The 12,728-nt window shown below is 39.8% G+C and overlaps 1 protein-coding gene across 2 annotated transcripts in view; it reads left to right on the top strand.

Annotated features, from left to right (window-relative positions):
- sema4c (sema domain, immunoglobulin domain (Ig), transmembrane domain (TM) and short cytoplasmic domain, (semaphorin) 4C) overlaps positions 1-12,728 on the top strand; it is a 111,594-nt gene that overhangs the window by 41,890 nt on the left and 56,976 nt on the right. The window contains exons 1-2 of one of the 2 annotated variants that reach the window (XM_061817012.1): positions 2,722-2,901; positions 10,187-10,391. In XM_061817012.1, coding sequence (XP_061672996.1) covers positions 10,268-10,391 — 124 coding nt within the window. In that variant the 5' untranslated portion in view covers positions 2,722-2,901; positions 10,187-10,267. Of the gene's footprint in view, positions 1-2,721; positions 2,902-10,186; positions 10,392-12,728 lie in introns of those variants that run through there. The other variant, XM_061817013.1, reaches the window with a different exon arrangement.

The following is a 12,728-nucleotide window of genomic DNA, read 5'->3' as shown; positions in this document are numbered from 1 at the left end:
CTAATTGCTGACATTGTCTGCCTGCATTTAAGTGTTAGATAGAGAGACTAATCAGAGTACAGCTATATACAGTTCAGAGGTTTTTGCGAGAAACAGTTTCTATAGTGATCAAGGCTGCGCAGACAGACAAAAATAGTTTCACACTTTGACGTAATTTTCGTTTGTCAGCTGGGAAGAAAACATACCCAAACACCAACCACATTGGCAACACTCGACAGTTTGGTCCGTAGCAATAGATCAAGCTCTATAATGACTGATGATAACTAGTACTTTTTAATAAAATGAAGTCTTGACTCGACTTTATTTTGAAGCACTTTGAAAAAAACTGCAGTCATAGAAATGTTGTACTGTACATATTAAAGAGCAAATGTAAAACGTAACACAATAAATAAGAGAATAATACACACTGCACTTACATACATACATACATACATGCTGAACATAAAACCAAGCTAACAGCTGAAAAAAGTCATAGACAGAGTGTACGAGTCAAAGGTGGACTCTTTCCTAATTATAGCAGTCGCTAAATTGCATGATCTGCAAAAGTAAAATCATAGCAAATCTTTCATTTAGCCACAGAGCTCACTTAAGCCCAGTAGATAAATCAAATTTATCATTTGGAACTGCTGCATAATTTAGTTAACAGTTCCATTACATATACGGGATGAATTCAGCGCTCATCACTTTTTCCATTATATGACACAAACTTTGCTTTCATTTATTGGCTTTATTTAAAAATACAGTTTAAGAAAGGGGTGTCGTCCAATTCAGTGTTTAATGAAGTAATGTGACAGGACTTTTGACCAAATTGTATAAATGATGTGTGGCGCTTTCATTAAAATACATTGTACAATGGGTAATTTGAGCCTGCTAGCTCTATGAAATCTCCTGTCTTATTTATGTTTTAGCATATGGTATTAAGCTTTTATTTGTTACGAGAAGCTTTGCTGATCATATTCTCAGTTATAGATTCATCCAGGTTCGCGGTGATGGAGGATTTTATTTTAGAACGTGATAGAAATACATATCTCCATCCTGCAGCATAGATTGTGAATAAGATGTACTTCAATCACAGACACGGATGGCATACCGTCCGTTTGTAGGGACAGTCGACCTCATTGGTTTCTTCTCGCCTCTGCATCCTTTTTTATCACTTGGTCAAGTCTGAGCAGGTGTTTGGCCTGTGGTCAGGGCCCAAATCAGATCCATTTCATCTGTAATCAGATGATGCCCCTGGCAATGATGGAGGAGATCAGAGAGGTGATCAAAGAATCATAAGCCGGCCACGCCTGACCAGCCGACCGTGACATACATAGACAAGGCAGTGAGCGGGAGAGAGAATGTCCGTGTGAGTGTCAGCTACAGCAGATATGAAAGAAGGCGATCCTTGAAGGCCCAAAGAGTCTCTCGAGGGGGAAACATGAAAGCTAGTTGCAGGGAGACAGTAACTGCAGCCCCATGCAGTCCCATAGGGTATGTTCTCTGACATTCATCAAGTAGAAATAGGTTGTCTTCAAAGGCGGGCCTAGGTTTTGCTTCACTTTGAGGTCATTAGAATGGCAAGTGAATGCAAGTTATCCTTTAATTACAAATTCACTGACATTTACTTGCAATGGATTTGAATGGGTGGATGGTTCTGCGGCGGTTTAGAAAATCATTAATTGTATGCAAATAAAGCAAATGTGCTTCGGTGCATGAATATTAATGAGTGGCTCGCAGACTGGTGATCATTTAATGTCTGAGATTTCATTCATACGTGTTCGCACATGTCGGGCAGTGGATCAAAACAATGTTTGATGGATTGCCACATTGCAGCCGACCAGCACAGCACAGAATTAAACTTTATTTAACTTTTAAAGTTCATTCAACTCCCTAGTTTAGTTTTTCTCCAACCTTTATCACGCAAACACACTCATTTTCATTTTGCAAAAATCCAACGCATTACTGAACAAAAACGCAACAACAAATATTCTCACTCCAATAAGACAATCTTGTCTCATTCTACTCACATATATCTTTAATTGAACTCAAAACTGATTTGGTGGCAGGGACCCAAGACCTTTTCTGTTCCATGAATGGCAACAGGTTGATTATTATTATATTATATACAGTACATTATATATATTTATTATACATATTATACATATAATAAACATGGTTTATTATACTTTCGAATATCCAATGGAACCTTTTTTTTGCCTAGTTCCTAGATAATTTTCTGACAGATTATACAAAATCAGTTCGTTTTACATTATCTTGGATGCAGTCTTACTATCATGCAGCCATAATAGACACCCTTAATGATTTAAAGAATAAAATGTATAAAAATGTCTTTCATCAACATCGATTTTTAGTTAAAATATTTTACTTTTATTCAAAATATAAATACATATAGCATTACAGCTTCAATAATATACTAATACAATATTATATAATATACAAATAATACGTACATTTTCTTCACTTTCCCTTAGTAATCACGGACTTGAATGAATGAATATCAAAAACAAACATCACACGCAAAGACGGCTGGCACGATGGTTAACCTTTTACACCATTTATACAAGCAAATTATTTAATCAACAACGCGTTAGTTAATACATAATTATTTCTGTGGCTAAACAGAAATCAACAGATGAAACAAAGAATCGGAGAGGTTATGAACGAAGTTTTCAGTATATGCAGAGGAGAGCAAAGGAGAACTCTTCTGAGGGTCCACAAAAAAAATAAATAAAAATACAGGTGCACGGTAACGCGCGAACTTCAGAGAGGCTAAAGGATTGCGTCACAGCATCAGGCATAAAAACACGAGTTTAACCGACGAAAGCACCACAACAGGCCCAAAGGGGACGAGGCGCGTAACGAATTTGGACGTTCTTCTACCAGCATCAACTATCAGCGGTACGTGTATTTCTTTCTGTTACAGTATTTCGCACCGTTTGCCCGAACATAGTAACCTAACTGCGTATCTGGCACCTTTGCTAACTGTTGGCACTGTTAGTAATGCCATTTGATAATTATATTATCGATTTGTGCGCTATTTTCGAGTTAAACCTTGGCATTTACAGACATTCATTTGTTGTTTGTCGATGTACGCGCAAAACAACAATTAACACCATCCCCAAAGCGTATTTTTGCGTGTTACTACGAGTAGTCATCTTATAGTAGCCGCTGGTATTTAAACTACTGTATTTCCATTTAGTCATCCAGGTTGCTGATTCTGACGGTTAATCCCCAAATCAATACTGAGTATAACATGAACGAAACGTAGCATTAGCTCTCATCATTAGCGTCTTTTCTCATTTGAGTGAAAGCTCCATAACAGATTTGATGATTTCACTCAGACTTCGTGATAAACTTGACATATCACACTTCACACCTCAAATCATCAATTTTGCAGAGGTTTATAAAGTGATTTTTTTTTTTTTTTTGGGGGTGGGGGGGTTGTCCAAAGTCTTTTTGCTCCGAAGTTGAACCCAGATCAACTCACTCAACTGTACACTTCTCCATTAATAGTCCAGACACAGAGCAGCCAAGCAGAGTGTGAGGGCGCTGGGATTGAAAACGCTTTGGATGCTGTTGAGAAAGCTATGTTTTAAAAAATCTGAGCCATGATCCAAATATTTTAGAAAACAAGAAACTTCCCAATTGTAAAAATTATGTTGCATCTTATTCTTTTGGCTCCTATGATGTGTTTTGAAACTTGCAGATAAGTTGTAACCTTCAGAGTCGCAAAAATAAACTTTGGATGAACTCGGGTCACAATCTACCATAAGGCAAGAATCATATTTCACAAGATTGTGTTTTGCGCGATATATTTTAAATAACTCTCTATGAGCATGAAAAACATGTGTCTGAAACAGCTTTTCAGTTAGAGTTTGTTGATCTGGTTCATTTGAGATCTACTTCATGTAAGCAATTTGGTGAGGTGGCTGTGACGATTTTGACCAACTTGTTCAACAGAATACTAGCGGGCGAGAAAATACCTGAAAAATTGAGGAAAAGTTTGCTGGTTCCCATTTTTAAGAACAAAGGTGATGTGCAGAGTTGTGGGAACTATAGAGGAATAAAGTAGATGAGCCACACAAAGTTATGGGAAAGAGTAGTGGAGGGAGCAGTGATAATCCTGAAGCAGTTTACCAATGAGAGAAAATCTCACCATGTTCAAAACCAATGGGTTTTTCCCAAAACTGATGAGATTTTTATAGACACGAATGAGATTATTTTTCATATATACTTTTTATTCCACTTATTCATGTTGCAGTAATTATAATGCATGTGAAAAAGAAGAAAAAACAGGTAATACTTTAACTCTCACTGTGTTTGTCTTCCATGCGGAAGTCTGGTGTGGCAGAGAAATATGTTAGAATAGTACAGGACATGTATGAGGGCAGCAGAATTGTGGTGAAGTGTGCTGGAGGTGTGACAGAAGAATTGAAGATGCAGGTGGGACTGCATCAGGCATCAGCTAATGGGACAAGTTGAAAGGAAAAGAAGGACTTGATTCCTCTTTTTCACGTTCATGTTTGTGCGTGACATGCTGAGAGTTTCCTAGTCATACTCATGATCCCTATTATTCTTGATGTTGTTTGGACTTTTTCAAATGACCCACTACTTACCAGAGTATGTATTAATTGCTCAGTACACTTCAAAGGAACATTGTGTAGGGGTTCTCGGTCACAAATTGTGAAACTGTTTGATTCCCCATTTTCTATGTTGCCAGAAACTATGTGAGTTTGTTCTTGTTCTCTTGTGTGTGTGTGTGCCTTTTAAATGCTGGAAAGGAGTATAAGATGTCCGATTGGGAGCGGAAAGGGTAGCAGGAAGGAAGGAAGAGAGTTGCTGGTCGATGAAGTGTTTGTTTTAGAAGGATGCGAGAGTGGAAGGAAAAGGGTGGGAATTGCCGTTTACTGAGTACGTGTGTGTGTGTGTGTGTGTGTGTGTGTGTGTGTGTGTGTGTGTGTGCACATTCACGGGTTAATGGATAATACGCTGTGTGACAGTCAGGTGTAGACCAGCCCTGTAACCCACCGATAGGTCAGAGGTGAGGAGTTAAAAGTCAGAGAATGGGTGGGCAGTCAGCTAGGAGTTGTTGGCAGAGGAGAGGAAGGAAACAACTGTCAGTAAAACTGATGGATAACATAAAGGTGATGTGGAGGGCAGGGTAAAACAGCATTATACATTGAAAAAGAGAAACAACAGTATAAAGTTGAAAATATCCCTCATCTTTTTTTTTTCACTGAAATTTAGCCCTGCGTTGAGGAAATTCCCCCACTTTTCTTCTCCCTATAGGGAATCGTCTTACCCTATGTACATGTGGGTGGATGTGTGCGTGTGCACGTCTGTGTATGCGTGTACGTGCGCGCAAGCTTCACCAAAATACACACAGAGGCTCAGAAACCCAATCAGACCATGTGGCCTATTTCACTAGATGTTTTAATGAGTGCTCTTATTGTGGAGTTGTGACTGATATTATTTAGGCTGCCATGTCGCAGCTCATTAGCTAATCCATATCAGGACCAGCCTCGAAAAGATGATTTGAATGAGGTGACACTGCAGGATCTCATCAACGCAGCAGGGACAGGCACGATGCAATTGCTTGAATGTGGTCATAATGGGAGACCTGGGATGTGTGTCATTAGCTTCAGCATCATTATGAGATCATAAGAGTTAGTTTGATTCAAATAATAACAGTGTTTGTAAAGTTCTGTACTTGCAACTAAATGACAAATGATGACATTTTCGTAGTACAAATAAAAAAAACGTATTATTATGGCGCCAAACTTACTAACTGGTTTGAGCATCTGCCTCACAGTTCTGAGTACTGGGGTTAAAATCCTGCTCCCCACCTGTGTGGAGTCCCACTGCCTGTGTGGGTTTTCTCCGGGCACTCCGGTGGTTTCCATCCACATCTCAAAAACATCCACGGTAGGTTAATTGAAGATTCTAAATTGCCCTTAGGTGTGAATATGAGTCCGAATGGCTGTTTTTTTTCTTTGTGTCCTGTGATCGGCTGGCAACCAGGTCAGGGTGTATGCCGCCTCCTGCTGATGACAGCTGGGCTAGGCTCCAGCACGCCCGCGACTCTTGTGAGGATAAGCGGCTCAGAAAATGGATGGATGGCTAGTTTGTAAAATACAACCTAAGGCAAACTATCAATGCACTTGTATTTCCCCCAAAATGATACAAGGCTGTTGTGAAATAGTTATTTGCAATTAATTGCAGACATTTCACAGATATGTTTTTATCGAGAAAGATTTGTTGGAGAATTTATATTGATGCATTTCGATAAAACAACCTCACAATAAATAATTACAGTGTTCCCTCGCTACAATGTGGTTCACTCGACGCGGCCTCGTTATTAGATTTTTTTTTTGGGTGTGTGTAATTTTTTTCGGTATTGCAGGTTTTTTTTTTTACAGTGCATGAATGCGGATTGTGTTCTGTATCCTGGATCGCTAATGTAAACTCTCCATCCTGCACTGCATCCGGATTGGCTAAGGTGGACCATTGTCAACTGCCCAAAGTTGCTGCCGTCAGACCCCGTGTTGTGTCCGCATAGTGCCGCGCCGGCGGTCCCAGTATTTAGGGTTGGCGTTTGCGGCGAAAAAAATAAGGTGCTCTCATAAATCGGTCATGGAGGTTAAGAATTGTTCTTCTGAGAATTTACAATACTTAAATAATATTTGCATTGAAAAGTGAGAACTTTCGACTTCCCTTTCATCCGGATTGCTACTTGGTTTAACGTGCTGCCTGGCCAACGTCATATAAGTTCTTCTCCCTGGCTTCAATCACCCACAGTTATCGTAATTAAAGGCATAACCTCGTCATCTTTTCTTGTTCTTCACCTCAAAATATGGTGGTGGGAGCAATGGTGTTTGCAAGTGTATTTATATGCCCCCAATATCTCGCTCCCCCCACCACCTCTCTGTATCAATTAAGAGTCTTTAGAGAAGTATATTGGGAATAATGTAGTGTTCTCTGTTGTCATGTGAATTCTGCACTCAGTTACTGATTCAACACTAATACAGTTTCTAAGTTATTGGTTCATGTTGATGTAACTGTCACTTGTGTGGTGTACATTACCAAGTAATGGGTACAGTTAGCAAATGCTTTTTTTGTAGCGGATAAGTAATCTTCCTGCCACTTGGCAACTGCTCTTCTGAGAGTTGCCACAACAAAACTTAACACGAGACTTTGATCCAGTGGCAAAAAAAAATGGGTGGGATCAACAATACAACACTGTTCCCATTTAAAGCAAATGTAAGTGTTAACACTACAATGCTTTTTTTGTTGTTGTTCTTTCATATGTAAGCATCTGCTAATTTTACAAGTCAATGTGGCCCCTGAGCCAAAACGTTTCCTCATCCCTGTCCTACGATTGTTGGGACACACAAACCAAGATAAGGTGACAGTTCAAGGAAAGGAAGTGATTGTAAATATATATGTATTTTTAAAAAGCTTAAAAATGTTTGAAAGTGTGGCATTTTATCCAAACGTACGACACCGGTGTGATTTGGCATATTGTTGATGAACTGTACTCATCATGGGCAAGTTGTCTTTGTGCGTCACGAGAAATAAGTCTGCTTATGAGTTCTAAAACTGTTGCCGGAAATGAATAGCTTAAAAAAAAAATACTGTACCAATTTGGAGTGTTGGTCTCACAGTTCTGAGTACCAAGGTTCAAATCCCGGCTCCGCCTGTGTGGAGTTTGAATGTTCTCCATGTGCCGGCGTAGATTTTCTCCAGGCGTTGTGGTTTCCTCACACATCCCAAAAAACATTGATTGATTGGAGACTCTAAATTGTCCCTAGGTGTGATTGTGAGTGCAACTGTTGTCAATCTCCATGTGCCCTGTGATTGGCTGCGAACAAGTTCAGGGTGTACCTCGCCACCTGCCCCATGAATGCTGGGATAGGGTCCAGCACACCTGCAACCAGGTTAAGTGGCAGATGGGAACTATTTTTGGACACATTGTTCAGTCTTGATGGTAGGTTTTATTGAGGTTCCACTGTATTCTGAATTTTTTTTTGTTAGGGTTTTTTATTTTTTTTGGGGTGGTGGTGGGGGGGCGGTAAACCTCATCATCCCCATTTCACATAAGAAGAATCTCCACTGGGCCTTCTGCCACAATCTTCCCCCAGTCCTCTGCATCAGCCTTTGCAGTGCGTCTTCACTTAATCCCGCCTCCAGGATGCCCACTTCACACTGTTTCCTCTTTGCATAGTTAGCTCTCCCCATGTTTTCTAAAAAAATGTTCATCTGTTCAACCCTCCCTCCAAAATTCCACCCCCCACCCCTTTCTCAATGTTTTCGTGACTCACTCAAGTGTTAGCCGCTAAGGCCTCCAGCATCGATCCAATAAAGTTGGTTGTGTGTATTGTGAGACTTGGCACTTTCACCCAAATGTAGCATTTGACCATGGTCATTTAATAACACGTCACCATCATCTGATATGGAGGGATTTTTCTTACCCTCTTATTTTCTTCTTATGTGCAGAATCAATAAGAGCTATTTTGTTTCGATTTTTGCACACAAGAGCATGCAAACCCACACACATCTTCAGATTTTATTTACGTGCACCAACAGTCAAACAAATTGACCACATTTGTTTGCTAGGAATGTAATATCATATATCCTTCTGTACATGGGTTAGTTTGTATAAGGATACAGAGGTAGGACATACTGTAAATGAGCTACATAAACATTTTTGCATCTTTGGATTTAGTAATTATAATTTAAATCCAATCCAATTTAAATCTAGCACCGCCTGTGTGAAGGTAGCATGTTCTCCCCATCACTGCATGGTTTTCTCCAGGTACACCAGTTCCTTACACATCCGAAACATGATACATGCATGATACATTGCCTGACATATGTCATATTTTTCCATAAGTTAAATTTGATGGCGGCATGGTAGAGCAGCTGTAGAGTATTGGCCTCACAGTTCTGAGGATCGCGGTTCAAATCCCGGCCCCACCTGTGTGGAGTTTGCATGTTCCTCACGTGCCTGTGTGGGTTTTAATTGGAGACTCTAAATTGCCCCTAGGTGTGAGTGTGAGTGTGACTATTGTCTGTCTCCGTGTGCCCTGCGATTGGCTGGCAACCGGTTCAGGGTGTACCCTGGCTCTTGCCTAATGACAACTGGGTTGACTCCAGCACTGCCACGACCCGCATGAGGATAAGCGGCTCAGAAAATGGATGGGTTTCATTTTTCCTGATGAATTTATATAATTGCAAACACTGCCATAGGGACTGCTGTCATTGAATTCGAGTGCCACACTGTAGTTTTACACTTGACATGTTCATTAGGTATGAAGCTGTTCATTTACAGCAGACTGCTACTGAATCGTCCTTGCCTCAACATTCATATCCTAGCACATTGGTGTCTGAGGCATTGCCAGCACAATTAACTTTGATAACGTAGCCTCAGTTTAATATACTGCTGCTGAATTGGCTGAACAAGAGTGTGGTGATAAGCAGTTTCACAGCTTTTTGAGTGGCAATAGCTTTTATTATCAATGCGAGTCAAGGTGGGACACAAAACTTTCCTCCACAAACCTCCAGCCCGAGGTCATTAAATTGTGTTGTTTATTATTAGCGGACTCATGCTCAGGAACTATTTCAAATTATCTTCTGTTTTTATTTGTCTTAGAGATTTTCATCCATCCATACATCCATTTTCTGAGCCGCTTATCCTCACAAGGTCCATGGGAGTGCCAGAACCTATCCCAGCTGTCATTGGGCAGGAGGCAGGGTAGACTTGAAACAAGTTGCCAACCTTTTATTTTGGGCAATTTTGTATTTTTCTTAGTGTGTTTAATTTTTTTGTTCTGTTGTTTCTTTTTTTAGGGAATCTACGACAAGATAAAAACAATGCTGTATTGATAGCCGTCATTTATACAAGGATTTTAGATTTGCACAGTGTGGTCATGTCCCTATCTGCCCCAAATAATACTGGGGTTCCACTCAAATGACAAGCACTGTTGAAAAAAAATCTGGGTTTTCGTGATCATATTAAGTCTTACAGAATACTGTGTCTGAAGTGGATGTTATTACAAGTAGGTTTATGTGTGGGTTCTTGATGATGTGCAGGTTCTGTCAAAATAGTTGCCAATACACAACTGAGTCAGTAAAAAGAGAATTTTTGCCTCCATCTGATGTGTTTTTTCTTTTCTTTTGGCAGGTTGCCAGGACCCTGTCAACTCTCCTGAGTCTTGGTTATCTGAGAGAGGTCTCAATCTATCACTCGCACCATTTCCATCACATGGTAGTTCACATCAAAGAAATGGCCTGGGTAAAGGTCTTTCTCTTGTTGTGCCTATTTGGATGTGAAAAGTCTCTTGGACTCAACTGGAACCCAATCCCACGCAAGACCGTGCGGTATAAGGGTAAGTGACCTTTGCAGTACTGTGACTATGTTAGACTTCGATGAGTACTACTGGAAAATTACATTGAAAGGTATGAAATATCCACAAGCCTTCTTTGGATTGGCACAGCAAAATACAACTGTTTGTCTGGGATTGGATGTTTGCTCACAATCTTGAAACCTGGTGGCAAAATGGAAAAATGTCTCTTTATCGTCGTAAAAAGGTATGCAAGGCTTTAACCAGTCTCTCTTCTTTCCTCTTTTGGTCGATAGTAACAGCAGTCAGGGTAATATGTTCTTTTCTTGAACTTCGTGCTTTAATGTTGATTGTGATTTCAGTTCAGTCACTGAGTTTTTTTTTCGCAATTGTTTTTCGCAGTTGCGTCAAGTTAAGCCATGTCATTCAGTTTACAGCTGGCCTAAGAAGACTCTGTGCGAGTTAGGTATGGGCATCTGGTGGCCCCTGAGCCGTACACTCTGAGTGGTCCCTCAATTAAGTTAAGGGAAATGTTTTTAAAAAGCATTTTTTAACATTTGGTAGAAAAAACGTGTCTGGCCCAGATGCAGTGGCCCCGCAATTATTATTATTTTTTTAATGATAAATAAGATTCCATTACCATAACAGAGCAGTTTTAAGTTGTAATTTCATGTCATGGAAATAGGAGACATCACTTAGTATCACACCAGATCTCTATCAGTGAGGGTGAGTGTTGACATAATAATGAAAATCCTCAGGAAAAGAGAGTTTTGATGCAACGTCAAAAAGCTGCAGGATGATAAAACTGGACCGAGAAAATTGCGCTCCCATGTGGCGCCCCGATATTGGTGACAAAAAATTCTGGCCCCCGCCATCAGTTAAGTTGCCCATCCTTGGACAAGATATTGAATTATGGTTGTGGTTTGTTTTTCCTACCTCTAATTGATTAATCTATTAAGAAGTGTGTCACGAACAAACAAGAGTCCCAGAAAATGTAACCTCCTTGGTGGTGTCCCAAGATGTATTCTGTTTTGACGGCTTTTCCATTATCAGGAATGGCTCATGTCAGATTAATATTAAGACTCTGTTGTTGACCTTTCGTCAAATAAAAATTTACGCCAATCTAATCCTGGTGCTAAACTGCATTTGCACCCTTTACATCTCTTGTCGTCCACTGCAGCCATGCCTGGCTTTCTTCACTGAACAATGCCAATTGTTGCAGGCAGACTTAGAAATAATGCCCGTTTTAATCCATCAAAGGGAAAGTGCAGCATTCTTTTACTTGGGGATTTTCCAAATACTATTTTTCCAACCTCTCAGTATCATCTATCGCACCTTTCATCTCATTTATCTATCTTTCTGGCTCCTTTTTCTTCTTTTTGGCTTTTATCCTTCCCCTCCCATATTGCTTTGTAGGCTTATTGAATAACCTGAAATGCTCCGATGACGTTTTCGTAGAGAGATCAGATTTCTTCAATTCTCCAGAAGAACGGCACACTTGTGGTGGTGTGGGAGCTATTTCACAAAGGTTGTTTTGTACCTACAGTACCCACTGTCCCTTTTTATCCTATATGCCCCTCACATTTTTCTTATCCTACAAAGTGTAATTCACAAACATGGAACTGAAAAAAGAAACGGTCATCTATTAGCAATTAATGTTTGTACTTTTTGTGATATTTTTGTTTTTTGGTGGGCCGTGAGATTTTTCAAATGTAAAGTATATTCCATAGTTCCCACAAGTTTGGAATTTGCTGCTCTGGTCAATATCATGTGTTCAACAAAACTGCAGCATGTTTACACACAACCACAAGCGTGAGGACAACCTAGCTAGCGTTTTGTTGCCTACTTGTGAGCCATATCCTATTTAAATTATGTGAACATATCTCTATCAAGCCTTACACGTCCTCTCCTGTCCTGAGCACAGGTGTCCACCAACATGTTTTTTTCTCCCCATTTTCTTCTTATAATACAGTTGGTGTGATCCACTCGTGTTTTCGTCGCCATGGTAATGATTCACATTTGAGTTGACAAGATAAAGCCCATTGATGGTAAAAAAAAAAAACTGAATATGTTATCAGAATACAAGGTTTTATTTTAGTAGTCTGACAGAGTGCAATTGGGAAAGGGAATTTGTCTTGTAGTCTGATCCGCCCATTTCGTGCTGTCTCTCAGCTGTCATCTCTTCAGTTGTCAATTATTTTAAGTTTTTAATAACTTTATTGGCTATCAATTATTTACACTTCTAGGTCAACAGACACTCTGGAATGCTAAAAAATAAGTCACCTTATATTGAAATATACTTGGCACAATGGCAAGATGGAGTAAATGACTTTTGCGGAGTTGATCAATGATGACAATTTATAACAATAAAATCGATGAACC

Source organism: Syngnathoides biaculeatus, chromosome 4, assembly GCF_019802595.1.
Source record: "Syngnathoides biaculeatus isolate LvHL_M chromosome 4, ASM1980259v1, whole genome shotgun sequence".
NCBI lineage: Eukaryota > Metazoa > Chordata > Actinopteri > Syngnathiformes > Syngnathidae > Syngnathoides > Syngnathoides biaculeatus.
Note: the sequence above shows the minus strand (reverse complement) of the source record. Positions and strands in the feature narration are given on the sequence as shown.